The 27,999-nt window shown below is 42.9% G+C and overlaps 1 protein-coding gene across 1 annotated transcript; it reads right to left on the bottom strand.

Annotated features, from left to right (window-relative positions):
* LOC121841453 (collagen alpha-1(IX) chain-like) lies at positions 1–27,591 on the bottom strand. The gene is made up of 37 exons (XM_042309827.1): positions 27,537–27,591; positions 26,674–26,748; positions 22,986–23,115; positions 20,587–20,833; positions 20,165–20,314; positions 19,852–19,932; positions 16,638–16,655; positions 16,340–16,432; positions 16,110–16,145; positions 14,602–14,673; positions 14,320–14,364; positions 14,177–14,212; positions 13,995–14,018; positions 13,797–13,850; positions 13,056–13,127; positions 12,625–12,666; positions 9,807–9,863; positions 7,879–7,932; positions 7,672–7,725; positions 5,303–5,356; positions 5,151–5,204; positions 4,931–4,984; positions 4,788–4,841; positions 4,536–4,589; positions 4,357–4,410; positions 3,910–3,954; positions 3,643–3,696; positions 3,469–3,522; positions 3,096–3,221; positions 2,937–2,972; positions 2,787–2,831; positions 2,653–2,685; positions 2,380–2,526; positions 2,184–2,238; positions 1,882–2,076; positions 1,190–1,276; positions 1–985 (listed from the first exon to the last, which is right to left on the bottom strand). The coding sequence occupies exons 1-37, from the start codon at positions 27,589–27,591 to the stop codon at positions 777–779; spliced, it is 2,805 nt and encodes a 934-aa protein (XP_042165761.1). The 3' UTR covers positions 1–776.
* Positions 27,592–27,999: the final 408 nt, after the last annotated feature.

Below are 27,999 nucleotides of genomic sequence, written 5' to 3'. Positions count from 1 at the left end.
ACATATACTGTATAACATAGATTATCCTATGATCAAATGACTGAATGAAAACATGAACTACCAATATCGGTTTATGGCTCGTGACGGTAGTAGACTTCTGTCATTGTTTATTGATCAACATTGAAAATGAATGATTCCAAAGCAAAGTTTGCAGTTTTGTTATTTGTGAAAGGCTGAGCTTCGTACTGTACATTGTGCTGGAGAGGACGTTTTTGATGACAAGGAATTAAACAGTACATGCATAGAAAAAAAAAGGCACAGTATTTACCTTTGTATTACTTGAAAACCAACATAGTGCCCTGTTTGTCTGCCCAACATACAGTATGTCTGTTGAGTGAGAGAGTAAAGCTTGAAGCTGTGGATATACATTGAACAGCATGAATTGAACAATATGGTCATTTTATAAGTTTGTCTAGTTTTGTATTGGTCTTTGGGGCAGCTCTTGGGCCATGATGGGCCACTCGTCAGCTGAAAGGCTAGCTTAAAATCAATAGCAGCTGTCTTAGAAAGCACAACATCAGATAAGCTCTCTCTACAAAAAAAGCGAAGCATCAGTCTAAAAGATGAAGCTTGAAAAGTATCTATACAGTATTCCAAATTACATTTGCCTTGTCTCTGTTTCCCGTTGTGTTTTTCTTTGGTTCTGTGGTGCGATGATGGAGACGTAAAGACTCCCATGTATTACCCCTCCTGAACTGGGTACCTCATGTCTCTCTTGCTGCTGCTAGAGATGGAATGTGTTCCTGGAATGTGTTCTGAGCTCCTGTTTGTGTTCCTCACGGCCCCTTCCTGTAGCTGGAGGATTTCTTCCCCCCATTCATCATGTAGAGAGGTGGGGGCCTGCCTATACAGTCTGAGGGGTCACAATAGCCTGGGGCTCCTGTAGCTCCCCTGGGACCAGAGGCACCTGGGCTACCATTAACACCGTCTTTACCGGGAGGTCCATCTTTACCGTCCTTCCCAATGCCAGGGCTGCCAGCCACACCTGAGAGAGAGACAAAGGATTAGGGAGATGACGAAAACAGGTACTGAACAACATCCACTCATGTCAATGTGTGACCGACTGGGTTCGCATCCAGGTCTCTTGAGCTACACCAGGCTGTGTTAGCCTGCTGAGATAAAGCCTTCGCATAAACTTGAAGAGCTAAAGTCTTAGACAAGAAAATAATGGAGTGAGGAGTGGTGTTACCTTGTGGGCCTGGTTCGCCTGGACTTCCTGGGGTTCCCACTCCCTTTTCTCCCTTATGTCCAGTATCCCCCTTTACACCAGTGTCACCTACAGAGAAGAGGAAGACATTTCCTTTCACATGTTTTACATTGACTGTCTGAAATGGGCTATTATCCCCACAGGAGGTGTCTGTATGCCTGTGCCTGCGTGTGTGTGTGTGTGTGTGTGTGTGCGGGTGCGTGCGTGCGTGTGTGTGAACAACAGGGATGCAATTAAAGGGATTTGGCAGAGAGGGCTTTAAGTGCTGTGTTGTCTGATTCAGTCCTGGATGTGCAAGCTCTTTCAGAGCACTAAGCTACAGTTCTGTGGACACAATGGAGCTGGTCGGCCAGACAATACTGTATTTCTCTAAAAGGTTTCAAGAAATACATTGCATCCGTTAGTACGGCTGTAGACTGTCTATAGAAATACATTGCATCCGTTAGTACGGCTGTAGACTGTCTATAGAAATACACTATAATGGACAAATAGAAGGCCATTATACCAGCGTGCCAGCGTGAGTCTATACTTTTCTAGTTGTAGTTTCTATGTTCTCCACTGTACACAATGAAATGGGCATTTGCAAGATGGTCCAAGTATTCCATTTGAATGATCAGTTCTTTATACATTTCACCTTTTATCTAGTAAGTTATTGATCCATGATTCCCCATTACCTTGTTTTCCAGGTGTACCTGGTAACCCAAAGTATCCATGTGGTCCCTTCATTCCCATCAGTCCTCTGGGGCCTGCATCTCCTACAGTCCCTGCTGGGCCCGGGGGACCTGGAGGGCCCGGCAGTCCTGTCATTCCAGGGGCCCCGATCGCTGCTGGTTTCTTCAGTACCTCCTTCTTAAACTCTGCCAAGTGTTCTAGATGGAGAGAATGATTCAAATGTCCATTTGACAAAGCACCCTACTGTACATGGCAGACTGCCTTGAGCTACAGATGTTCCAGTGTGTACACAATCTTCACGTACCTTCAACAATTGCTGAGCATAGTTCGCGAAGTTTGATATCATTCACTTTAGGACCCTATTGGATTTGAAAGTGGGAAAAGTATATGAATTAACACTAGAACATTTATATGTCACTCCATTCCAAAAAGTATTCCAGAGGATTATTTAGTACTTGTGTTGTACAGTCTTCGTTCACTTCATGGAAGAAGGTACTTACAGGTAGGCCCCTTGGCCCAGGTGATCCAGTTAACCCTCTCTCTCCCTCCAGTCCATTGGTTCCCTGGGGACCGGTCAAACCTTCATGACCTGGCTGCCCTGGTCTACCATCTTCCCCGGTATATCCCTTCATGCCCTTCTCTCCAACCTAGAGGCGAGTGGACAATGCAACATGACTTCAATGTTAACTGTATACCATAACGGATTCAATTATTCCACCCATCAATCAATCAATCAACCAGTCAATCAATTGATTTGTAACATTGTTCTGTACCTCTCCTTTGATTCCAGGAACACCAGGAGGACCCTATAGAAGCAACAATGGATTGAATAAGGACCATTGTAGTTATTACAAATACTGGGGAATACTAAAGCTAGATCAAATGTATCTCTCAGTAGAACATATACCTGGTCTCCCTTGACTCCAGAATCGCCTATAAGACCTGGTTCACCCTGTGGACAGCAGTAAGATTGTCAATACAGATACTGTATCTTGCAAACGCATACTGTATCATCATTGACACGATATATGGTATTGACGTGAATCCATAGACTTACTTCACTTCCCTTTGGGCCAACGGGACCAATAGGACCCTAGGAACAAGAAATTAGAGGCACAGGAAATTAGAAGGCACAGGAAATTAGAAGTCATTCAAACCCCTTCATTTACAAACGGACAACTATTACCAAAACAGTAAGCTACACATCAGAACTTACCTGGTCTCCCTTATATCCAGTGTGACCTTTCAGTCCTTTTTCACCAGTGTCACCTTTGTCCCCTTTGTCACCCTGGATGCCTGTATCACCTGTGACCCCCACTGGTCCCTGCTTTCCTGTCTCACCCTGAGGAGAGTGATGCAGGATAAATTAAATGTTACTAAACATACTCTGGTGTATCTGTCTGGTGGGTTTATGTGAGGTTAGCTATCAGCTCATTGTTACCGTCAGATAGGGGTTGTTATTGAAGAGCAGTATGCTTGACAATCCTAGTTTAATATATGAATAGGAAATGACTACTGGCATGTATATTTAATAACCAATTATTATAAGCAGTTGAACTATAATCAAATGTTACATATGGTCAACTTACAGAAGCTCCCTTGTCTCCTGGTTGTCCATCTTCTCCTGCTGGTCCAGTTGCCCCCTAAACAACCACGACAGTCTTATTAAGCATCTTCAGCAGCGTCAGTAGAATATGGATCCACAGTCATGGCTAGCAGTGTTGAGTGATAGTAAACCCTGAAGTGTGAAATTTGATACTCACTGTCTTCCCAGGAACTCCGATTGGTCCTACTGGTCCGTCATCTCCTGTATCACCCTGTACAAAAAACATATTATTTTACAATAGACAAACACAAGGAATGAAACTGTACCCAAGACAGGCCTGCACCCACACATTCACAGGCAGACACACAGTCACACACAGTCACACACACACAGTCACACACACACACACAGTCACACACACACACACACACACACACACACACACACACACACACACACACACACACACACACACACACTTCACCTTGGCACCTCCAGCTCCAACTAGCCCCTGTTTTCCTGGTAACCCCTAGAGAAACAACACAGGATATCCTCAGAATACCGTACAGTATATTGTTATTTTTGAAAGAACTACGACATTAGGGATAGACTACTTCCTTGTTGTGTTGTTTCTGTTGATTCTGTTTTCCCTGCCATGTCCTCTGACCTGTATAACCTTGCAGCCAGACAGGCTATGATGGGAAGGTTGTGGTTTTATTGGATTTTCCTTCCGCTTGGCTGTTTGCTTCTAAATGATTTATTCATCTGGTCTGCGGTATGGTTTGACTGGGAGAGAACCACTCTATTGATTTTCACAGCTTTTGCTTTCTTTTAAAAACCAGAAAAACCTTGTAAGGTCATCTAATCTACAACGATGTTTGTAAATGAGTAATATTCCAAGACAAATGTCCCAGATTAATATTACACTCACTGGAATTCCGACGATACCCCTGACTCCAACAGTCCCGGGAACGCCAGCCTCTCCCTGTTGGAAAGATGACAGGGATGTTTATAGGATAAACGGTTGATTTCTTGACAGATCTTGTAAGACTGGATATATTCTCTTTATTTAAACTATATATGTATATTAGTCATAAAGTGTAGACTAACTTTAGCTCCATCCACTCCAGGGAGTCCATCCATGCCGTCTTCCCCAGGAGTACCCTGTAATCACAGTTCATCATTGATCACAACAACAACACCACTCCGCATCATAATCACACTCATAAGAGATAAGATGTTGCAAAATGTTAATTATTCATGGCAATCTAACTATACAACTAACAATACAAAAGGATCTCACGTGCATCTGATAACTTATTGGAAAGGTCATTGTTTATGTTGTATTGTTTGTTTACTCACAGTGTCTCCTTTTGCTCCAACAGGACCCTGATCTCCTTGAGGACCGATCGCTCCCTAAGAAAACACACATGCAATGAACCATGAAACAATTTAAGGCAAACAAAAAGAAAAACCTCTACAGGTAGAAGAGAGGAAACACTCACATCATCACCTTTATCTCCCTCCAGACCCTGACGTCCACGACTGCCCTCCACACCCTAAAAGAAGACAAGTGGTCAGTCACTACAGTACATAACGGCAGACATTTTGGAAAACACTCTTCAGCCCTAGGTGATGTCAACCACCGTCTGTCCTTCAGTCCGCCTATGGACATTGAAAATGGCAGTTATAATTGACTGAGTTCATGAAATGAGTAGTGCTTACAGGAGATCCTGGTGGTCCGGTGGGTCCTGGGATGCCGTTGAAACCAGGGGGACCCTGAGTGGAGCGGACAACACAGCTGGTGAGTTTAAGACTTTAAACCTTTGAGTAAAACGTAAATAAGACTTGCAGTAAATATGGTTTTCAACCCTTACCCTGTCTCCTTTCTCTCCAAGAGTACCAGGAAAACCAATTGGACCTCTTTGTCCCTGGAATGTATTACAGACGTTTAAAGGAATTATATTTCATATGATTCACAGTGATGCGCAGCAAACACATTCATCAGTTATAAATGGCTGGTCGTATGATCAATTTCCACTTGAAGCAGAAATCCTATGTACCATCTTTGAATGCGCAAGATACACATTTTGCGCTGAAGGAAGAAATCCTATGTAACATGTAACATGTCGGTATGCTCATTATCTATGTTCAGCTTGGAACAGAAAAACAGAAGTATATAAGTGACAAAGCAAGAGACTTTGGGATTATCATTATCAGACAGTGAGGTAGAATAGATCATCCTATATGTGTTGGTACAGTTGAAGTTGAAAGTTTACATACACCTTAGCCAAATACATATAAACTCAGTTTTTCACAATTCCTGACATTAAATCTGTAACGGCTCTCGTGGTTTGAAGGAGGACACCAAGGTGCAGCGTGGTAGGCGTTCATGATTTTTAATAAACTGAACACCGCAACAAAATAACAAAGTAGAAAAAACGAAAGCGCACAGTTCTGTCAGGCAACTAAACAGCTAAACAGAAGATAACTCCCCACAAAACCCAAACGGAAAATCAAAACTTATATATGATCCCCAATCAGAGACAACGATAGACAGCTGCCTCTGATTGGGAACCACACGAGGCAAAACAACAGAAATAGAAATAGATTCTCCCACCCGAGTCACACCCTGACCTAACCAAACATAGAGAATAAATAAGGATCTCTAAGGTCAGGGTGTGACAAAATCCTAGTAAAAAACTTGGTTAGGATCACCACTTTATTTTAAGAATGTGAAATGTTAGAATAATAGTAGAGAATGATTTATTTCAGCATTTATTTATTTCATCACATTCCCAGTGGGTCAGAAGTTTACATACACTCAATTAGTATTTGGTAGCATTGCCTTTAAACGGTTTATCTTGGGTCAAATGTTTCGGGTAGCCTTCCACAAGCTTCCCACAGTAAGTTGGGTGAATTTTGGCCCATTCCTCCTGACAGAGCTGGTGTAACTGAATCAGGTTTGTAGGCCTCCTTGCTCATACACACTTTTTCAGTTCTGCCCACAAATTTTCTATTGGATTGAGGTCAGGGCTTTGTGATGGCCACTCCAATACCTTGATTTTGTTGTCCTTAAGCCATTTTGCCACAACTTTGGAAGTATGCTTGGGGTCATTGTCCATTTAGAAGACCCATTTGCGACCAAGCTTTAACTTCCTGACTGATGTCTTGAGATGTTGCTTCAATATATCCCCATAATGTTTCTACCTCATGATGCCATCTATTTGGTGAAGTGCACCAGACCCTCCTGCAGCAAAGCACACCAATAACATGATGCTGCCACCCCCGTGCTTCACGGTTGGGATGGTGTTCTTTGCCTTGCAAGCATCCCCCTTTTTCCTCCAAACATAACGATTGTCATTATGGCCAAACAGTTCTATTTTTGTTTCATCAGACCAGAGGACATTTCTCCAAAATGTACAATATTTGTCCCCATGTGCAGTTGCAAATCGTAGTCTGGCTTTTTTTATGGAGGTTTTGGGGGCAGTGGCTTCTTCCTTGCTGAGCTGCCTTTCAGGTTATGTGGATATAGATCATTTTGTACCTGTTTCCTCCAGCATCTTCACAAGGTCTTTTGCTGTTGTTCTGGGATTGATTTGCACTTTTCGCACCAAAGTACGTTAATCTCTAGGAGACAGAACACGTCTCCTTCCTGAGCGGTATGACGGCTGCATGGTCCCATGGTGTTTATACTTGCATACTATTGTTTATTCAGATGAACGTGGTACCTTCAGGCATTTGGAAATTGCTTCCAAGGATTAACCAGACTTGTGGAGGTGTACAATTTTTTTTCTGAGGTCTTGGTTGATTTATTTTGATTTTCTCATGATGTCAAGCAAAGAGGCACTGAGTTTGAAGATAGGCCTTGAAATACATCCACAAGAACACCCCCAAATGACTCAAATGATGTCAATTAGCCTATCAGAAGCTTCTAAAGCCATGACATAATTTTCTGGAATTTTCCGAGGTGTTTAAAGGCACAGTCAACATAGTTTATGTAAACTTCTGACCCACTGGAATTGTGATACAATGAATTATAAGTTAAATAATCTGCCTGTAAACAATTGTTGGAAAAATTACTTGTTTCATGCACAAAGTAGATGTCCTAACCGACTTGCCAAAACTATAGTTTGTTGACAAGAAATTTGTGGAGTGGTTGAAAAACTAGTTTTAATGACTCCAAACTTAGTGTATGTAAACTTCCGACTTCAACTGTATCTTCCAGAGCAAGTACGGTTCTTACATCATCTCCCATCTTGCCTGTTAGGCCCTGCACCCCAGATGGTCCTGGCTCACCCTGTGGATTAGCAACATAGGAAAAGCACAAATACTCACATGTAGCGATTTGTACGCTTGCATAATCATCCTAACCACCCAATGTACTGTACTTAAGCACATTGTCAAACATCAAACTTCTTCACTAAACATGAGAATTGATTGCTTGTCAAACCTTTTGTCCAGCTTCCCCTGCAGCTCCATCATCACCTGGTAATCCCTTGTGCCCCTAGAGAAGACATAGCAACCCAGTTTAGACTGAATGTCAACAAACTACTATCAGACGCTCTTACCATTGGTAGTTCACACGCTGAGTTTCCTCCTAAAATGTAAAGCGCTTTGAGCATCTGGAAAAGCCCTACAGTACATCAATCGATTCAATTATTAGATACTGGTATCTGAGAGAAAACCAGTGACCACAATGGTGTAAATGATGATAAGGGCTCTGTTGCTCAAAGCCAGGTACAGTGCCTTGCAAAAGTATTCATCTCCCTTGGCGTTTTTCCTATTTTGTTGCATTACAACCTGTAATTTAAACTGATTTTTATTTGGATTTCATGTAATGGACAAACACAAAATAGTCCAAATTGGTGAAGTGAGATGAAAAAAAAAACTTATTTCAAATAAACAAAACAAAGAACAACTGAAAAGTGGTGCATGCATATGTATTCACCCCCTTTGCTATGAAGCCCCTAAATAAGATATGGTGCAACCAATTACCTCCAGAAGTCACATAATTAGTTAAATAAAGTCCACCTGTGTGCAATCTAAGTGTCACATGATCTCAGTATATATACACCTGTTCTGAAAGGCCCCAGAGTCTGCAACACCACTAAGCAAGGGGCAGTGCCAAGTAAGCGTCACCATGAAGACCAACAGGTCAGAGACAAAGTTGTGGAGAAGTACAGATCAGGGTTGGGTTATGAAAAATATCAGAAACGTTGAACATCCCACGGAACGTCATTCATGATAAAAAAATGGAAAGAATATGGCACCACAACAAACCTGCCAAGAGAGGGCCACCAGACCAAGCAAGGAGGGCATTAATCAAAGAGGCAACAAAGAGACCAAAGATAGCCCTGAAGGAGCTGCAAAGCTCGACAGCAGAGATTGGAGTATCTGTCCATAGGACCACTTGAAGTCGTCCACACCACAGATATGGGCTTTACAGAAGAATGGCCAGAAAAACCCCATTGCTTATAGAAAAAAATAAGCAATCACATTCGGTTTTCGCCAAAAGGCATGTGGGAGACTCCCCAAACATATGAAAGAAGGTACTCTGGTCAGATGAGACTAAAATTGAGCTTTTTGGCCGTCAAGGAAAACGCTATGTCTGGCGCAAACCCAACACCTCTCATCACCCCGAGAATACCATCCCCACAGTGAAGCATGGGGGTGGCAGCATCATGGTGTGGGGATGTTTTCATTGGCAGGGACTGGGAAACTGGTCAGAATTGAAGGAATGATGGATGGTGCTAAATACAGGGACATTCTTGAGGGAAACCTGTTTCAGTCTTCCAGAGATTTGAGACTGGGACGGATGTTCACCTTCCAGCAGGACAATGACCCTAAGCATACTGCTAAAGAAACTCTCGAGTGGTTTAAGGGGAAGTATTTAAATGTATTGAAATGGCCTAGTCAAAGCCCAGACCTCAATCCAATTGAGAATCGGTGGTATGACTTAAAGATTGCTGTACACCAGCGGAACCCATCCAACTTGAAGGAGCTGGAGCAGTTTTGCCTTGAAGAATAGGCAAAAACCCCAGTGGCTAGATGTGCAAGCTTAAGGACACATACCCCAAGAGACTTGCAGCTGTAATTGCTCCAAAAGGTGGCTCTACAAATGACTGGGGGGGGGAATAGTTATGCATACTCAAGTTTTCAGCTTTTTTTGGTCTTATTTCTTGTTTGTTTCACAATTAAAAATATTTTGCATCTTTAAAGTGTTAGGCCTGTTGTGTAAATCAAATGATTACAACCCCCCAAAAAATCTATTTATATTCCAGGTTGTAAGGCAACAAAATAGGAAAAATGCCAAGGGGGTGAATACTTTCACAAGCCACTGTATGTACTCACTCAGTGTCTGTCATTAAGATTCCTCACCTTTATCCCTGGTAGCCCCGGGCTTCCCTGTGGTCCAGCTGGACAGGCAGCAGGGCACTGCAAACAGACAGACACAGACATTACATTATCACTACACCTGCAAGGGGCTCACCTCCTATTCAATAGCTACTAACCGAAGAACACCTAAGCTACCAATTTTCCACATGCAGGTTTGTCAGAATTAAATGACAGCAACAACAACAGTTTATAAAAGACGTGTGAATTAAGCTGAAGTGTAGTTATTGCAGCAACATTAGGCTCTGAAGCACTTAGTCCAGGGCTCTCCAACCCTGTCCCCGGAGAGCTACCGTCTTGTAGGTTTCCACTCCAACTCTACTCTAGCACACCTGATTATAATAATTAGCTGGTTGATTAAACTGAGCCAAGTTAGTTATAAATGGGGGTTGGGGCATAAACTTACAGAAGGGTAGCTCTCCAGGAACAGGGTTGGAGACCCCTGACCTAGCAGACCCTGTGAAAGATGGTTTCCCCTGTGAAAGATGGTTTAACCCTGTGAAAGATGGTTTACCCCTGTGAAAGATGGTTTAACCCTATGAAAAATGGTTTATTTTTTAATGTATCTTTTATTTCACCTTTATTTAACCAGGTAGGCCAGTTGAGAACAAGTTCTAATTTACAACTGCGACCTGGCCAAGATAAAGCAAAGCAGTGTGACAAAAACAACAGCACAGAGTTACACATGGGATAAACAAACGTACAGTCAATGACACAATAGAAAAATCTGTATACAGTGTGTGCAAATGAAGTAAGGAGGAAAGGCAATAAATAGGCCATAGTGGCGAAGTTATTACAATTTAGCAATTAACACTGGAGTGATAGACGTGCAGATGAGGATGTGCAAGTAGAAATACTGGTGTGCAAAAGAGCAGAAAAACAAAAACAAATATGGGGATGAGGTAGGTAGTTAGTTGGATGGATGGGCTATTTACAGATGGGCTGTGTACAGCTGCAGCGATCGGTAAGCTGCTCTGACAGCTGATGCTTAAAGTTAGTGAGGGAGATATAAGTCTCCAACTTCAGTGATTTTTGCAATTCGTTCCAGTCATTGGCAGCAGAGAACTGGAAGGAGACCTAGCAAAGACTTATAGATGACCTGGAGCGAGTGGGTTTGGCGATGAATATGTAGCGAGGACCAGCCAACGAGAGCATACAGGTCGCAGTGGTGGGTGGTATATGGGGCTTTGGTGACAAAGCGGATGGCACTGTGAAAGACTGCATCCTATTTGCTGAGTAGAGTGTTGGAGGCTATTTTGTAAATGACATCGCCGAAGTCAAGGATCGGTAGGATAGTCAGTTTTACGAGGGTATGTTTGACAGCATGAGTGAAGGAGGCTTTGTTTTGCGAAATAGGAAGCCGAATCTAGATTTAATTTTGGATTGGAGATGCTTAATAAGAGTCTGGAAGGAGAGTTTACAGTCTAGCCAGACACCTAGGTATTTGTAGTTGTCCACATATTCTAAGTCAGAACCGTCCAGAGTAGTGATGCTAGTCAGGCGGGCAGGTGCGGGCAGAGATCGGTTGAAGTGCATGCATTTGGTTTTACTACCCCGCATTTAAGAGCAGTTGGAGGCCACGGAAAGAGTGTTGTATGGCATTCAAGCTCGTTTAGAGGTTTGTTAACACAGTGTCCAAAGAAGGGCCAAATGTATACAGAATGGTGTCGTCTGCGTAGAGGTGGATCAAAGCATCACACACAGAAAGAGCGACATCATTGATATGTACAGAGAAAAGAGCCGGCCCGTGAATTGAACCTTGTGGCACTCCCATAGAGACAGTCAGAGGTCCGGACAACAGGCCCTCCGATTTGACACACTGAACTCTATCTGCGAAGTAGTTGGTGAACCAGGCTGAGACAGTCATTAGAGAAACCAAGGCTGTTGAGTCTGCCGATAAGAATACAGTGATTGACAGAGTCAAAAGCCTTGGCCAGGTCGATGAAGACGGCTGAACAGTACTGTTTTTTATCGATGGCGGTTATGATATTGTTTAGGACCTTGAGCATGGCTGAGGTGCACCCATGACCAGCTCGGAAACCGGACTGCATAGTGGATAAGGTACGGTGGGATTCAAAATGGTCGGTGATCTGTTTGTTCACTTGGCTTTCAAAGACTTTAGAAAGGCAGGGCAGGATGGATATAGGTCTATAACAGTTTGGGTCAAGAGTGTCTCCCCCTTTGAAGAGGGCCGCTTTCCAATCTTTAGGAATCTCAGTGAAAGATAGTTTAACCCTCTGAAAGACGATTTACAGTAACCCTGTGCAAGTTGGTTTAACCATGTGAAAGATGATTTACAGTAACCCTGTGCAAGTTGGTTTAACCATGTGAAAGATGATTTACAGTAACCCTGTGCAAGTTGGTTTAACCATGTGAAAGATGATTTACAGTAACCCTGTGCAAGTTGGTTTAACCATGTGAAAGATGATTTACAGTAACCCTGTGCAAGTTGTTTTAACCATGTGAAAGATGATTTACAGTAACCCTGTGCAAGTTGGTTTAACCATGTGAAAGATGATTTACAGTAACCCTGTGCAAGTTGGTTTAACCATGTGAAAGATGATTTACAGTAACCCTGTGCAAGATGTTTTAACCATGTGAAAGATGATTTACAGTAACCCTGTGCAAGATGTTTTAACCATGTGAAAGATGATTTACAGTAACCCTGTGCAAGATGTTTTAACCATGTGAAAGATGATTTACAGTAACCCTGTGCAAGATGTTTTAACCATGTGAAAGATGATTTACAGTAACCCTGTGCAAGATGTTTTAACCATGTGAAAGATGGTAAAAAGAGACTCACATCTTCCCCACTCCCCTCAGCTTTGCCAGCCCCAGGTGGTCCCTAAAACACAGCAGAGTGAGTGACAGAGGTAAAACAGCACATATCTCTATGGAGTGACGTCTCAAACAGAGTGTAGATGTCCACAGACAGTACAGCAAAGATCTCCAGTGTTCGAGGCTGTGCAATCAGTGTCAAGTAATGCAGGAGTGATACTGATTATCACTCTACATCAGGGTTAAGACGTCAGTATAATATTTGGAGAGATTTCTTATGACAATATGGATTAATAAAAAGACTTAGGTTAATGGGAAAGACCAAAGAGACAAAGCTACATCTGAAACCTCAACAGATAGAAACATAGGTCAGACTCAATTCACATGATGATACAGATGTTGAATTCACTTATTTCAGGTTAGATCCATAAGTAAGAGGTTAGCATCAGTACGTACCACAGGTCCAGGTGGTCCTGGTAGACCAGGGGGACCAGGGAGACCCAGACCCCCTCTAGGCCCAGGGGCACCCTGATAACAATAGATCATTGCATTTAGAGCTCAAACACCTGAAATGTCCTTCTAGACATTTCAGACTTCTGAAAAGTCTCATATATATTAGTAACAAAATTGTCCACAGGATATATAAAGGACTAATGAATCAGTACAGAAGGCAGCACATTATGCTAAAATGTTTATTCTATTCTACCGAGCCATTTACTTTATGTTCATATTCTTATATTTTATTATTTCTTATTGTCAAAAATCCTGTACATATTGTATTGTTGTATTGTCAAATCCTGTACATATTGTATTGTTGTATTGTCAAATCCTGTACATATTGTATTGTTGTATTGTCAAATCCTGTACATATTGTATTGTTGTATTGTCAAATCCTGTACATATTGTATTGTTGTATTGTCAAATCCTGTACATATTGTATTGTTGTATTGTCAAATCCTGTACATATTGTATTGTTGTATTGTCAAATCCTGTACATATTGTATTGTCAAATCCTGTACATATTGTATTGTTGTATTATCAAATCCTGTACATATTGTATTGTTGTATTGTCAAATCCTGTACATATGACTAAGAAAACTTGAAACATATCCCGTATGTTTTTATTGCTGGATGTGTTCTTGTTAACCAGTCATATACTGTAGTTATGTAGGATGTGATCCTTATTTGAACACTGACCTCAGGCCCAATGTTCCCCTCGTCTCCTGGAGTTCCTGCTTTCCCAGGCGGGCCCTGTAGGGAGCGACATACACAAGTTATACAATTATTCTATAGCCCCTAAGTAGGGCTGGATTAAACTACTGTATGCTGTCTTAATGCCATTTAGAACATGGGGTGAAGTTTCTCTAAAGATGTTGACGAGTTTGTAGTACATACGGGAGGCCCAGCTGTCTTAGGTCCCTGGGAAATGAGAGAAAACGCTATCAGACAAATCATATTATTTAGCTATAGAAATGAAGTGGTCTGACATGTTCCATGGCTTCATGGCTATACATGTCAGCAAAATGTTTCCATTAATATCTGACGATCTAAAGATGACAAAGATAGTGGATACTTACGGGAGAGCCTGCTGGCCCAGGAAAACCTTGAAGTCCCTGTTATTAGACACAGAGCAGTCAGATATTAGTTAACATTGTCCCTGCTGTTACAGTTATTAGGAAGACAGTTTCTTTAGTAGGTTCTGGTAAGAAAAAAAACTCACTCTCTCACCCACAGGTCCTCTTGGGCCCATTGAACCAGGTATTCCCTTCATTAAAAAGAGAAGAAATCCTTGATTCACACACAATCTACAAACTAAAACATTCTCTCGCCAACAGCTTGAATTCTAATAATATCAGTTGAGTGGTGGATAGCTGCTGTTAACTGTTCAATGAATAAGGTGATAGAGAACAACCCTGTCTTGCTCAACAAGACAAAATATAGGTTGAGTGTGTAACAAGAGGTGTGTGTTGGGTGTGGTACAGTAGGAGATAGTGATGCTTACAGGAGCTCCTGGTAGGCCAGGCATGCCTCTGTGTCCAGGAAGACCGATCTCCCCCTGTTCCCCTTTGGCCCCCTGAGAAACAGACACAACCGGCAGCTGAGTTACAGACACAACCGACAGCTGAGTTACAGACACTAAAGACAGCCGAGTTACAGACACACAACCGGCATATGAGTTACAGACACAACGACAGCTGTGTTACAGACACAACAGACAGCCGAGTAACAAATACAACACACAGCCTAGTAACAGATACAACACACAGCCTAGTAACAGATACAACAAACAGCCTAGTAACAAATACAACAAACAGCCTAGGAACAGATACAACAAACAAACAGCCTAGTAACAGACACAACAGACAGCTGAGTTACAGATACAACTGACAGCCTAGTAACAGATACAACACACAGCCTAGTAACAGATACAACAGACAGCTGAGTTACAGATACAACTGACAGCCTAGTAACAGATACAACAAACAGCCTAGTAACAGATACAACAAACAGCCTAGTAACAGATACAACAGACAGCTGAGTTACAGATACAATTGTCAGCCTAGTAACAGATACAACACACAGCCTAGTAACAGATACAACAAACAGCCTAGTAACAAATACAACACACAGCCTAGTAACAGATACAACAAACAGCCTAGTAACAAATACAACACACAGCCTAGTAACAGATACAACACACAGCCTAGTAACAGACACAACAGCCAACTGAGTTACAGACACGACAGACAGCCTAGTAACAGAAAACAACAGACAGCTTAGTAACTTCTTGTAACTAGGGGGCAGTATTTTAATTTTTGGAAAAATAACATTCCCAGAGTAAACGGGCTATTTTGTCAACAGACAGCCTAGTAACAGACACAACAGACAGCTTAGTAACAGATACAGCACACAGCCTAGTAACAGACACAACAGACAGCTGAGCAACAGATTTAACTGACAGCCTAGTAACAGATACAACACACAGCCTAGTAACAGATACAACACGCAGCCTAGTAACAGACACAACAGACAGCTTAGTAACAGATACAGCACACAGCCTAGTAACAGACACAACAGACAGTTGAGTAACAGATTTAACTGACAGCCTAGTAACAGACACAATAGACAGCTGAGTTACAGATACAACAGACAGCCTAGTTACAGACATAACCACAGCCATATAGAGCAGACACAACCACAGCTAAGTATGGCTCTGTACACAAAAAAATCTGACAAACAGCTTTATCATCTGTCTGCATCGCTCACCGCTGTTGCTAAGATACACTGTGGCAGTGCCCGTCAGTGTTTAATCAATGAAAGATGTGCAATTCTCATCAGGACAGAGAGAGAGAGATATAAGAGGCAGGCGAGGTGGAGGAGAGAACACTGATCTATTTTTGCAGCTAAATTGATTGTAAGTAATGAGGTTGAGCTACAGGATGGCAACAAAGAGTCAAATAAATACTTAGAGAATTAAACACATTTAATAATATGACATCTCGTACTTACAGAAGTGCCAGCACTGCCAGGTGAACCTGGAAGGCCCTGCAAGAAAAAAGGAAGACCGTTGTTATCCATTCTAGTCATTGAGAATAGAGAAATAAGAAAAGTGCGTACTGCCTGTCTAAGATATCTTACCAATTCACGCAGTTTGAGGCAATATCCAGCATGGTTACTTACATAAAGCTATGGTTAATTCTTCCTTCTACATGTAGTTTGGATGGGGTGGATAGACTTACATCTCTACCATCCCTGCCGTCCTCTCCATGTGGCCCCCGGGGCCCCTCAGGGCCGGTGGGACCGGGAGGGCCAGGAATAGGCTTGGGGTCAGGCTGGAGGGAGAAGAGACATCACAGTCGATGAGTACATGAGAAGGAGTGAAGGCCACTCTGAGGGGAGTGGAGAAGCTTCTTACTCCAGCCAGAGTTTGATTGTGCCACTAAAGTAACAAAGCATCAAGGCTATCAGGCAACAGAGCATTGAAGTAGATTATTTGCCCCAAAAAACACCAAGAAAAAAAGGAAGAAAGATAAATACCTCAGCATTGGCATACATCTGAAGAAGCAAGAGAAATAAGAAACATGTAGAGTTAGTGAAGTAGTCACACCACCTTCACCCAGAGTGTCAGAAGAAGCTAAAGCACCTGTCCAAAAGAAACCCTCAAAGCTAGAGGGAATAGACCATTGCCAAATTGATATTTGAATCATAAAGAAAGACAGGACTTTTTTCTGCAGTCTACGAGGACAATAGGACTCTGCCCACTCATAACAGCATGTATTCTAATATACAATTCTGACCTGAGGAGTCAGACTTTAATATGCTGACAAAATGGGGCTAAATTGAGAGTGAGAGCCAGCAGTATTCTCTCTGTATGGAGGTAAGTGCTTATTTGACATACAGTACCAGTTAAAAGTTTGGAAACACCTACTCATTCAAGAGTTTTTCTTCATTTTTACTATTTTCTACATTGTAGAAAAATTGTAAAGAAATAAAAAACGATGAAATAAAACATTTGGAATCATGTAGTAACCAAAAAAGTGTTAAACATATGAAAATATATTTTAGATTCTCTCTTAGCCACCCTTTGCCTTGATGACAGCTTTGCACACTCTTGGCATTCTCTCAACCAGCTTTACCTGGAATACTTTTCCAACAGTCTTGAAGGAGTTCCAGCACATGCTGATCACTTGTTGGCTGCTTTTCCTTCACTCTGCGGTCCAACTCATCACAAACCATCTCAATTGGGTTGAGGTCGGCTGTTTGTGGAGGTCAGGTCATCTGATGAAACAACATCACTCTCCTTCTTAGTCAAATAGCCCTTACACAGCCTGGATGTGTATTTTGGGTCATTGTCCTGTTAAAAAAACAAATTATAGTCCCACAAAGTGCAAACCAGATGGGATGGTGTATCACTGCAGAATGCTTGAATTCTAAAGAAATCACAGACAGTGTCACCAGCAAAGCCCCCCACACCATCACACCTCCTCCTCCATGCTTCACGGTGGGAACCACACATACGGAGATCCTCCGTTCACCTACTCTGCGTCTCACAAAGACATGGCGGTTGGAACCAGAAATCTGAAATTTGGACAGATTTCCACCGGTCTAATGTCCATTGCTCATGTTACCTGGCCCAAGCAAGTCTCTTCTTCTTATTGGTGTCCTTTAGTAGTGGTTTCTTTGCAGCAATTAGACCATGAAGACCTGATTGACGCAGTTGATGTTGAGATGTGTATGTTACTTGAACTCTGAGGCTAGTGACTCTAATGAACTTGCAAGATGCAGCAGAGGTAACTCTGGGTCTTCCTTTCCTGTGGTGGTCTGAAGACAGCCAGTTTCGTCATAGCCCTTGATGGTATTTGTGACTGCACTTGAAGAAACGTACAAAATTCTAGACATTTTCTGGATTGACTGACCTTCCTGTCTTAAAGTAATGATGGACTGCCATTTCTCTTTGCTTATTTGAGCTTTCTTGCCATAATGTGGACTTGGTCTTTTACGAAATAGGGCTATTTTCTGTAAACCAACCCTACCTTGTCACAAGATGCCGCCGGAGAATAAGGAAGACGTTTTATGTGCCCCCGGCGAATGTAACTTATTTTTTTAAATGATTTTGTACAAAATGTTACATTATGACCGAAAATACGATGTACGGGCAGGATAGAACAGAGGCGTCAGGTAAGACAAGTGGTGGCGGTACATGCATTTTTGTAAACAACAGCCGGTGCACAATATCTAAGGAAGTCTAGAGATATTGCTCGACTGAAGTAGAGTACCTCATGACAAGCTGTAGACCACACTACCTACCGAGAGAGTTTTCATCTGTATTCTTTGTAGCTGTTTACATACCACCACAGTCAGAGGCTGGCACTAAGACAGCATTGAATGAGCTGCATTCCGCCATGAGCCATCAAGAAAACACTCACCTAGAGGCTGCACTCCTAGTAGCCCGGGTACTTTAATGCAGGAAATCTTAAATCCGTTTCACCAAATTTATATTAGCATGTTAAATGTGCAACCATAGGAAAAATAACTCTGAACCACCTATACTTCACATACAGCGATGCAAACAAAGCTCTCCCTCGCCCTCCATTTGGCAAATCTGACCATAATTCTAACCTCATGATTCCTGCTTACAAGCAAAAATTAAAGCAGGAAGCACCAGTGACTAGATCAACAAAAAATGGTCAAAGGAAGCAGATGCTAAGCTACATGACTGTTTTGCTAGCACAGACTGGAATATGTTCCGGGATTCCTCCGATGGTATTGAGGAGAACACCACATCGGTCATTGGCTTCACTAAGTGCATCGACGACGTCGTCCCCACAGTGACCGCACGGCAAGCGGTGGCAGCTTCTACCCCCAAGCCATAAGACTCCTGAACATCTAGCCAAATGGCTACCCAGACTATTTGTAGTGCCCTCCCACCCCCCCCCCTTTACACCATTGCTACTCTATGTTGTCATCTATGCATAGTCACTTTTAGTAACTCTACCTACATGTACTATTACCTCAACTAACCGGTGCCCCCGCAAATTGACTCTGCATCGTTACCCCCCTGTATATAGTCTCGCTATTGCTATTTTACTGCTGCTCTTTAATTACTTGTTACTTTTATCTCTTATTATTCTTTGTATTTTTTGACAACAACTGCATTGTTGGTTAGGGGCTCGTAAGTAAGCATTTCACTGTAAGGTCTACACCTGTTGTATTCGGCACATGTGACGGATACAATTGGATTTGATTTGATTGGCTCAAACGCATTCAGAAGGAAAACAATTCCACAAATTAACTTTTAACAAGGCCCACCTGTTAATTGAAATGCATTCCAGGTGACTACCTCATGAAGCTGGTTGAGAGAATGCCAAGAGTGTGCAAAGCTGTCATCAAGGCAATGGGTGGCTATTTTGAAGAATCTCACTTTTTTGGTTACTACATGATTCCATATGTGTTATTTCATAGTTTTGATGTCTTTACTATTTTCTTTGTCTTCACTATTATTCTACAATGTAGAAAATAGTAAAAAATTAAGAAAAACCCTGGAATGAGTAGGTGTGTCTAAACTTTGACTTGTACTGTATGTATTGTAATCATGGCACTCCTGCATTAGTATAACAGGACGTCCTATCTCCTCACATTTTGGCAAGTGCAGATTCACAGACGCCAGTTAGTGGAATCTATGTTACTGGTCGATATGAATCCAAACCCAAAGCAAGTAAAGACCAGGTGGAGACAAGTTTGTTGTTGTTACCTCTGTGATAGGCAACTCCTGGCAGTTCTCTCTATTGGCTCTCTTCGGGTCGCAATGGATCAACATCCACTGAAGTTCAAACTAGAAAGACACAGTGGCATGATATTGATCATATGACATGACTCATATGATAACGCTTACTGTATAACAATGCACCACTGGGGAACCAACACCTTCTCAGCCTTAGCCTGATCCCAGATCGTATGTGCTGTCTTACCAACTCCAACTCTTATTGTCATGCCAAACAACGACCATAAGAGTTGGCAATACAGCACAACCAGATCTGGGGCCAGGCTATCCTTGCCCCGCTCACCACAACAGAAGCATCAGCGTCAGTATCCAGCCTCCCAATAAGCGTATCTCCCTCTGTATTGACGGGGCCTTTCCCCTTGATGGGCTTCTTGTCCACGGCCTGACAGTCCACATACAGGGTGACCTGGTCTCTCTCCACCCCAATCATCACCTGTAAGGATATGCTATAGGGTTACTGTTGTTGATCCTCAGGGGCCACCGTAATGTTAATGAGTGATCAGTTATCACTAATTACATTGTACCAGGAGTAGAGTTGCACATTTCCAGTAACTTTATCAAAATTCCTAGGCTTTCCAGGATTTCCAGCTTATTCCCTCTTGATTCTGGGATCTTCCATCCGAGATTTCTGGAAAGCCGGGGAGTTTTGGGATAGTTACTGTATTTTGCAACACTAACCAGGAGTGCCATTACTCATTCCATCACCTTGTGCCACTTGGTGTTGAACAACACAGAGAGCCCTGGGAAGGTGACGGTCTGCAGGTTGCCATCCTGGCCCATCAGGAAGTACTCCAAGGCCTGCTGGTCTCCATTCAGCCTGAGCCCTGCCTGCTTCCGGCCGTCTTCATCCACCACCTGCCACACGTTCCACACCTTGTTCACCGTGTTCTTGATCATACGGAACGTGACCATGACGGAGTACTCGTCAGGGAAACCCCGGGGGAAATTGAGCCTGGGTGAAGAAGAACAGAAGATGAAGATACAGATGGGTGGGAGAGGGAGGAGAGAAAAGGGTTCATACATGCATGAGTCCAGTGAAGCCCCTGTGGGAGGTCATCCTCAGTGGGAGAGGGATGGATGGACAGAAGAAATGGTTCAAACTTCTCTTTACAAAATCATAAAGAATGTAGTTCAGTTAGAGTCATAGAGAAGAGGGCTCTGGGGGCGACACTTCGCAGTGGGTAAAAAAAGCAGCTTTCCACCACATACACACAGCACACATTGGGTGGTTCGAGGATTTCAGATCTCTGATGGCGGCTAATGTCAAAGACACTCCATGATCACAAAGCAGAGGTAGAGCTGCTGCAGGCCACGTTTAAAAAGCATCACGCACAGCGGCTCAGTTCCCTTCCCGGTCCTCACGCCCACGATAACATCATGAATGGAGACATCAATCAAACCCTAACACTTTTATGTTCAAAGCACTTCCATTCTCTTTCTCTCTCTATCCCTCCATCTCTCCCTGTCTCTAATGCATGATGCATGCATAACGCAACGGTTACAAATACTCCAAAGGAACAACGAGGCCCTTTATTTTTTCCATCAAACCCTTTTGTTATAAACAGAAGCGGCGCCCCGGTGGCTCTGATCAACAGATCAATTAAGTAGTCGTCCCATCTCCATCTCTCTCTGGGGAGACTGCTCTCCAGTCTCCCCAGTCCTAAACCTCTAGGCTGGTATTCATAAAGAGTCTCAGGTGCTGATCTCAGATTAAGGCCCCTTCAGTCCATTCATTATCATCTAAAAGGTTAAACTGATCCTAGAGCAGCACTCCTACTTGTCACTTTATGAATACGAGCCCTGGGGTTTTAACTAGCCAGGCCAAGGGCTCCATAGGTGGTGCCTTTATGGACGGGAGCTGCAGAGCTGCAGCCGGGCTTGTAAATGGATCAAGGCAATAAAAAAGGAGTTTCCTGTAACCCAATAAAACAAATGAAGACCTCTCTCTCTAACGTTCCTGCAGTGTGCCTATGTGTGTGTTTGTGTGTGTTGAATGCACCTTGGGAGAAAGTATCTCACAGCCTAGGCCAGAGTTTGATGCGTGTTGTGTTGCAGGCCTCTATCCCCTGCAGTGATAAGGACACAGGTATCGGAAATGAACCTTTCTGACGACAGACTTCAAAGCCCAGACAGACTGGCCACTGGACCCCGAGAGATAAATGTTTTTGTGATTAGTGTCCTGAGTGGCAGGAGGCAGACTGGAAGATGTCAGTATGTTACATAACAGTTTATGTGAAAACAGGACCAATACAGGTCATTGGCCAGACCAGCAGTGAAACACCAGAAGACAGGTTTAGTTATGTAAGAAGGTAACCACGTAACAACAACCTCTAGCCTACTAAGCAATATGAAAACAGTCTAAGTTGAAAATGGAAGATTGTGCACTGGTTTTCAAATATTTTTTTTTACAGGGTAGAATACCAGGCTAGAGGATCCCCACACGTAAACGATCTAGCTGATCTAGGCAAGACACACACACAGACACACACACACACACACACACACACACACACACACACACACACACACACACACACACACACACACACACACACACACACACACACACACACACACACACACACACACACAACACACACAGTCTCTCTTCACACAGGAAGCTGCTCGGGCTGTCACCACCTGTCTCTTGATTTTCAGAATCCTTCATGAGCACAGACAGAAACAAGTGAATACAACTACAACTTATAATGCTGCATGATGAAATATGTCTCTATGTTTCTGGTACGAGATATTTAATGGTTACACGAGATCTGGGCGGGTGGGGTCCACTGCTTTCCCCCCTCGTTGCTAAGAGATGCCAAATCAGTTCAGACATGCTGTTCTCTATTTGACAGAGTGATAACACCTGTCTGAGACCTGCAATAATACAACACCTGCATCGACCCAGGGGAAAGTATTTATTATGTGTGCGTGTGTGTGTGAGTGTAGCGATTATGTGTGTGTTTCTGTTTCTGGTTTCTTCATTCTTTCTTCACCTGGTAGGTATTTGAAAGCTGTCCTCCGTATTGAGCCATAATAATACAACACCTGCAGCAAGCCTGGACAAGCTCCAATATCATGTTTCTTTTTCTATCTTTCCTTACCTGGTAGGGATCTGGAAGTTGGCCTCCCTATCAAGGCGATATGCCACCTGGAGAGGAGTGGAGCCCTCCACCTTCCTCACCCCCTTCAGAGGAATAACATCCAGCTGGAACTGGGTGATCAGATCAAACCCTAAAAGAGAGGTAAACGGATTTTCAGATATCTCCTGTTCGTTCTGAACTACATGTTACAGTATTATTCAACTGGTGGGTCTAACTCTGAATGCTGATTGATTAAAAGCGCATTCCAGCCGATGTCTATTCCACAAGTTACAATGTATGATGTTAAAATGCCTATTTACTCTGTTCCATCTGACTGTGCAATCCACTGTCTCATTAGCCCAGCCATTCAATTTATAAACTATAAAAAAACATCTAGACATTATCTCGCATTTCTTTTAGACTAACATTTAGTTTATAACAGTGGATGACGAGAAAGTACATTTTCTATGCCAGGTGAAATCATGCATCATTAGCTCATTGTGATGGATGTATCCAAATTAACGTCACTAGGAAAATAGCTTAAACAAAAGCAAATGCAGCTACTTTGCTAGCTAGCAAGCAAGGGATAAGAACGTCGCCAGCCAGTATGGCAATGGAATATTTAGAACGAACGACTGGGTCACGCCCATAGATACAGAACAAAAAAACTGAACGACTGGGTTGTGTCTCTGGCAACCGAACCAATAGAACGAACAACCAGCTGAATTTGTGTCGGGACTATATCTAGTGGAAGGATGAAATAGTATGAATAAATTCATAAAAAATACTTTTTTAATTAAAAGATGTAAATCATTATTTGAATATGTTGGTAACCCGTTGTAAAAACGTGATAATACCCTCGAAGCAGGTGTTTGGAGGATATATTGGCACGACTTCGTCTAGGGCATGCCAATATATCCTCCAAACACCGGCTTCTCGGGCATTATCACTTAATTGTACGTATCCCTTGAATGGTTCTGGTGAATTATACTGTATGTTATATACTGTATTCCAGCAGTAGGAAAATAAAAACTATGCACATCTGATTGACAGGTACTGGTCTTTTTTGTATTTGACACACAGTGTTATGAAAGTGGAAGGGCATATTTCTGGATCAGTTTTGTAAAGTCACATCAAATCGTATTTGTCACATGAACCGAATACAACAGGTGTAGACCTGGGGGGTAGTGTCTTGCGGTTGGAGGCCGAGCAGTTGCCATACCAGGCAGTGATGCAACCTGTCAGGATGTTCTCGATGGTGCAGATGTAAAATCTTTTGAGGATCTGAGGACCCATGCCAAATCTTTTCAGTCTCCTGAGGGGGAATAGTTTTTTTTTGTGCCCTCTTCACAACTGTCTTGGTGTGCTTGGACCATGATAGTTTGTTGGTGATGTGGACGCCAAGGAACTTGAACGGGGCTGTAGTGGAGCAAGTTGAGCTGCTCCACTACAGCCCCGTCCATGAGAATGGGGGTGTGCTCGGTCCTCCTTTTCCTGGAGTCCACAATCATCTCCTTTGTCTTGATCACGTTGAGGGAGAGGTTGTTGTCCTTGCACCACACAGTCAGGTTTCTGACCTAACACTGTTGTGTCATCGGCAAATGTAATGATGGTGTTGGAGTTGTGCCTGGCTCTGCAGTCATGAGTGAACAGGGAGTACAGGAGGGGACTGAGCACGCACCACTGAGGGATCCCCGTGTTGAGGATCAGCGTGGCAGATGTGTTGTTACCTACCCTTACTACCTGGGCACCGCCCATCAGGAAGTCCAGGATCCAGTTGCAGAGGGATTGTGTTTAGTCTCAGAGTCCTTAGCTTAGTGATGAGCTTTGAGGGCACTATGGTGTTGAACGCTGAGCTGTAGTCATTGAATAGCATTCTCACATAGGTGTTCCTTTTGTCCAGGTGTGAACGGGCAGTGTGGAGTGCAATAGAGATTGCATCATCTGTGGATCTGTTGGTATGGTATGCAAATTGGAGTGGGTCTAGGGTTTCTGGGATAATGATGTTGATGTGAGCCATGACCAGCTTTTCAAAGCACTTCATGGCTACAGATATGAGTGCTACGGTTCTGTAGTCATTTAGGCAGGTTACCTTAGTGTTCTTGGGCTAAGGGACTATGGTGGTCTGCTTGAAACATGTTGGTATTACAGACTCAGACAGGGAGAGGTTGAAAATGTCAGTGAAGACACTTGCCAGTTGGTCAGCGCATGCTCAGAGTACACGTCCTGGTAATCCGTCTGGCCCTGAGGCCTTGTGAATGTTGACCTGTTTAAAGGTCTTACTCACATCGGCTGCGGAGTGCGTGATCACACAGTCGTCCAGAACAGCTGATGTCTCATGCATGTTTCAGTGTTACTTGCCTCGAAGCGAGCATAGAAGTTGTTCAGCTCGTCTGGTAGGCCCGTGTCACTGGGCAGCTCTTGGCTGTGCTTCCCTTTGTAGTCTGTAATAGTTTTCAAGCCCTGCAACATCCGACTATTAACGGAGGCGGTGTAGTCCTGTAACGGATTCGATCTTAGTCCTGTATTGATGCTTTGCCTGTTTGATGGTTCGTCGGAGGGCATAGCAGGATTTCTTATAAGCTTCCGAGTTAGAGTCCTGCTCCTTGAAAGCGGTAGCTCTAGACTTGAGCTCAGTGAGAATGTTGCCTGTAATCCATGGCTTCTGGTTGGGGTATGTACGCACAGTCACTGTGGGGACGATGTCCTCGATGCACTTATTGATAAAGCCAGTGACTGATGTGGTGTTCTCCTCAATGCCATCGGAAGAATCCCAGAACATATTCCAGTCTGTGCTCGTAAAAAAGTCCTGTAGTTTAGCGTCTGCTTCATCTGACCACTTTTTTTATAGACCGGTGCATATTCACGAAGTGGACATTTTGGAATGTCAGCGTTTCCCCACTTTACTATGTTTAACGGTTTAATCTGGTTTCATAATCTGTATGCAAAACAGGGTGCGGTGATATGACTAACATATGATTCTAATTAGTTGTTCTCTTATACGTAGGACTGTACCTTCCCTGCCTGGGCTCGCAACACATTTTACACCATGTGATTTGAAGGTAGCTAATGCATCTGTTCCTACCAGGGCGCTGGTACACAATTAACATCTTGCTGAGCTAGAATTGTTCCTACTAAAATCTATCAGGCTTCAGCGGAATATTTTATGTGGCTCATTTGAAATCTAAACGTGGCTCAAGCCATTAAGCATTTAGACAGCCCAGCCTAGTTCACTAAGCAATCACAGCAGCTAGCTTAGTTGTGATGTTCTGTATTTTGCTTCCTCAGGGATTTCTGTAAACCAAGGCTGGTGGTTTGGTGGTCCTGGGCATTTAAAATGTAAGCCTATGCTGTCTAGCAAAGAGAAAAACCACAGGGACTATAGTGTTAAACTATTGCTCCAGACAGAGCTCCTTCTGACCTGGTCTGTTGATGTGAGGTAAGACTTGGTTACAGAAAGACATCTCAAAACTACTAGCTCAGACCTCGTGAGATGTGTTGTACTGTTTGATGTAATATGTCTTCCCATGCAGGTCTCCTTTTGATTACACCATAAACTATATCCACATCTCATGGGACAGGGCGCAAGCAAGATGTGGCCAAAGACATACCGGAAGCAAATTGTTGCTGTTTTACAGTATGTCCCACCAGGGATGAAGAGGACTAAGTTAGTACGCATATTCACAGAGTCATAGTATCTATACATTACCTGGAAGGTCATCTTGTCCATTTCTCATGGGAGGGCAGACAGCTGTGTCCCCATCTAACCTGTTGAGATCTAACTCTTGATGGAAAACACACAGACACAGAAGCTTGGTTAGGATGTTTCCGTTCACAGCATTTACATTTGAGTCATTTAGCAGACACTCTTATCCGGAGCGACTTACAGCAGGGAGGGGATGCATTTTTGTACTTTTTCCTGTACTGGTCCCCCGTGGGAATCAAACACACAACTCTGGCATTGCATGCACCATGCTCTACCAACTCAGCCACCAACCAAACACTGAATCAGAATTCACAGTGCCAACTCCATGGGAAAGCCACAGGGAGATCAGGCAACGGTGAGAAAACATGGTAAGAATGTAATTCACCTTATACTCTGGATTCATTTTTTAAATGTTGGTTATTCTTAAAGCTGTGGCATCCTATATTTGATACCACAAGCACACACACAGCTATGTAGTAAAGTATCAGATGCAAAAGATAATAGCCCGGTCTCATAGACTAGACATAACAAATTACAAATGTAAATAAGGGACACTCAAATTAGTACAAATGACATAAGACAGAAGGTTACTCAAGGCAAAAACGAAGGTAGGGTGGTTGGTAAGGGTGGATGGGTGGGTGTATAATCTGAACGTCTAGCAACTCAAAGGTTGCGTGTTGAAATCTCATCATGGACTACTTTGCAATCTAACCCCTAGCTAATGTCAGTCACAATAAATTGGAATTCATAACATATTATATGCTATTATACTGTATGCTTTGCAAATTCGTAACATATTGAACATATGACATACAAGATTTACATTTACTATGTTAAGTCTACCCCTGAGCCCAGATTGAAGATACTGTTGACGTATGTGTGTAGCTGTTGTAGCGTGAATGTGGATCGGGGTAAGGCCATATCGCTCATGCTTGTCGATAACAGGATGCTGATGAGGGGAGGATGGCTCATAGTAATGGCTGGAATGGAGTAAATGGAATGACATCAAACACATGGAAACCATGTGTTTGATGTGTTCGATACCATTTCATGTATATATCATTCCATACCAGCTATTATTATGAGCCGGTCCTCCCCAATTAAGGTGCCACCAGCTGCCTCTGTTGTTGAGAAACTGACAGGTATTCTCAGTTTATTAATCTACAGATGTAGCATCTAAATTTGTTCACCCTGTTGAAAACATGTATTGTATTTGAGGTTCAAAAAGGCTTCTGAAGTTTGTAATTTCCACTTGAAATTCCACTGAAATATCAGACTTGATTGTCCCTTATGAAAAATGTAGTCCCCCTACAAAAACATAATTCACAT

The sequence above is a fragment of the Oncorhynchus tshawytscha genome, linkage group LG31 (genome assembly GCF_018296145.1).
Source record: "Oncorhynchus tshawytscha isolate Ot180627B linkage group LG31, Otsh_v2.0, whole genome shotgun sequence".
In the NCBI taxonomy this organism is placed as follows: Eukaryota; Metazoa; Chordata; class Actinopteri; order Salmoniformes; family Salmonidae; genus Oncorhynchus; species Oncorhynchus tshawytscha.
This window is presented reverse-complemented; position numbering and strand designations above follow the sequence as displayed.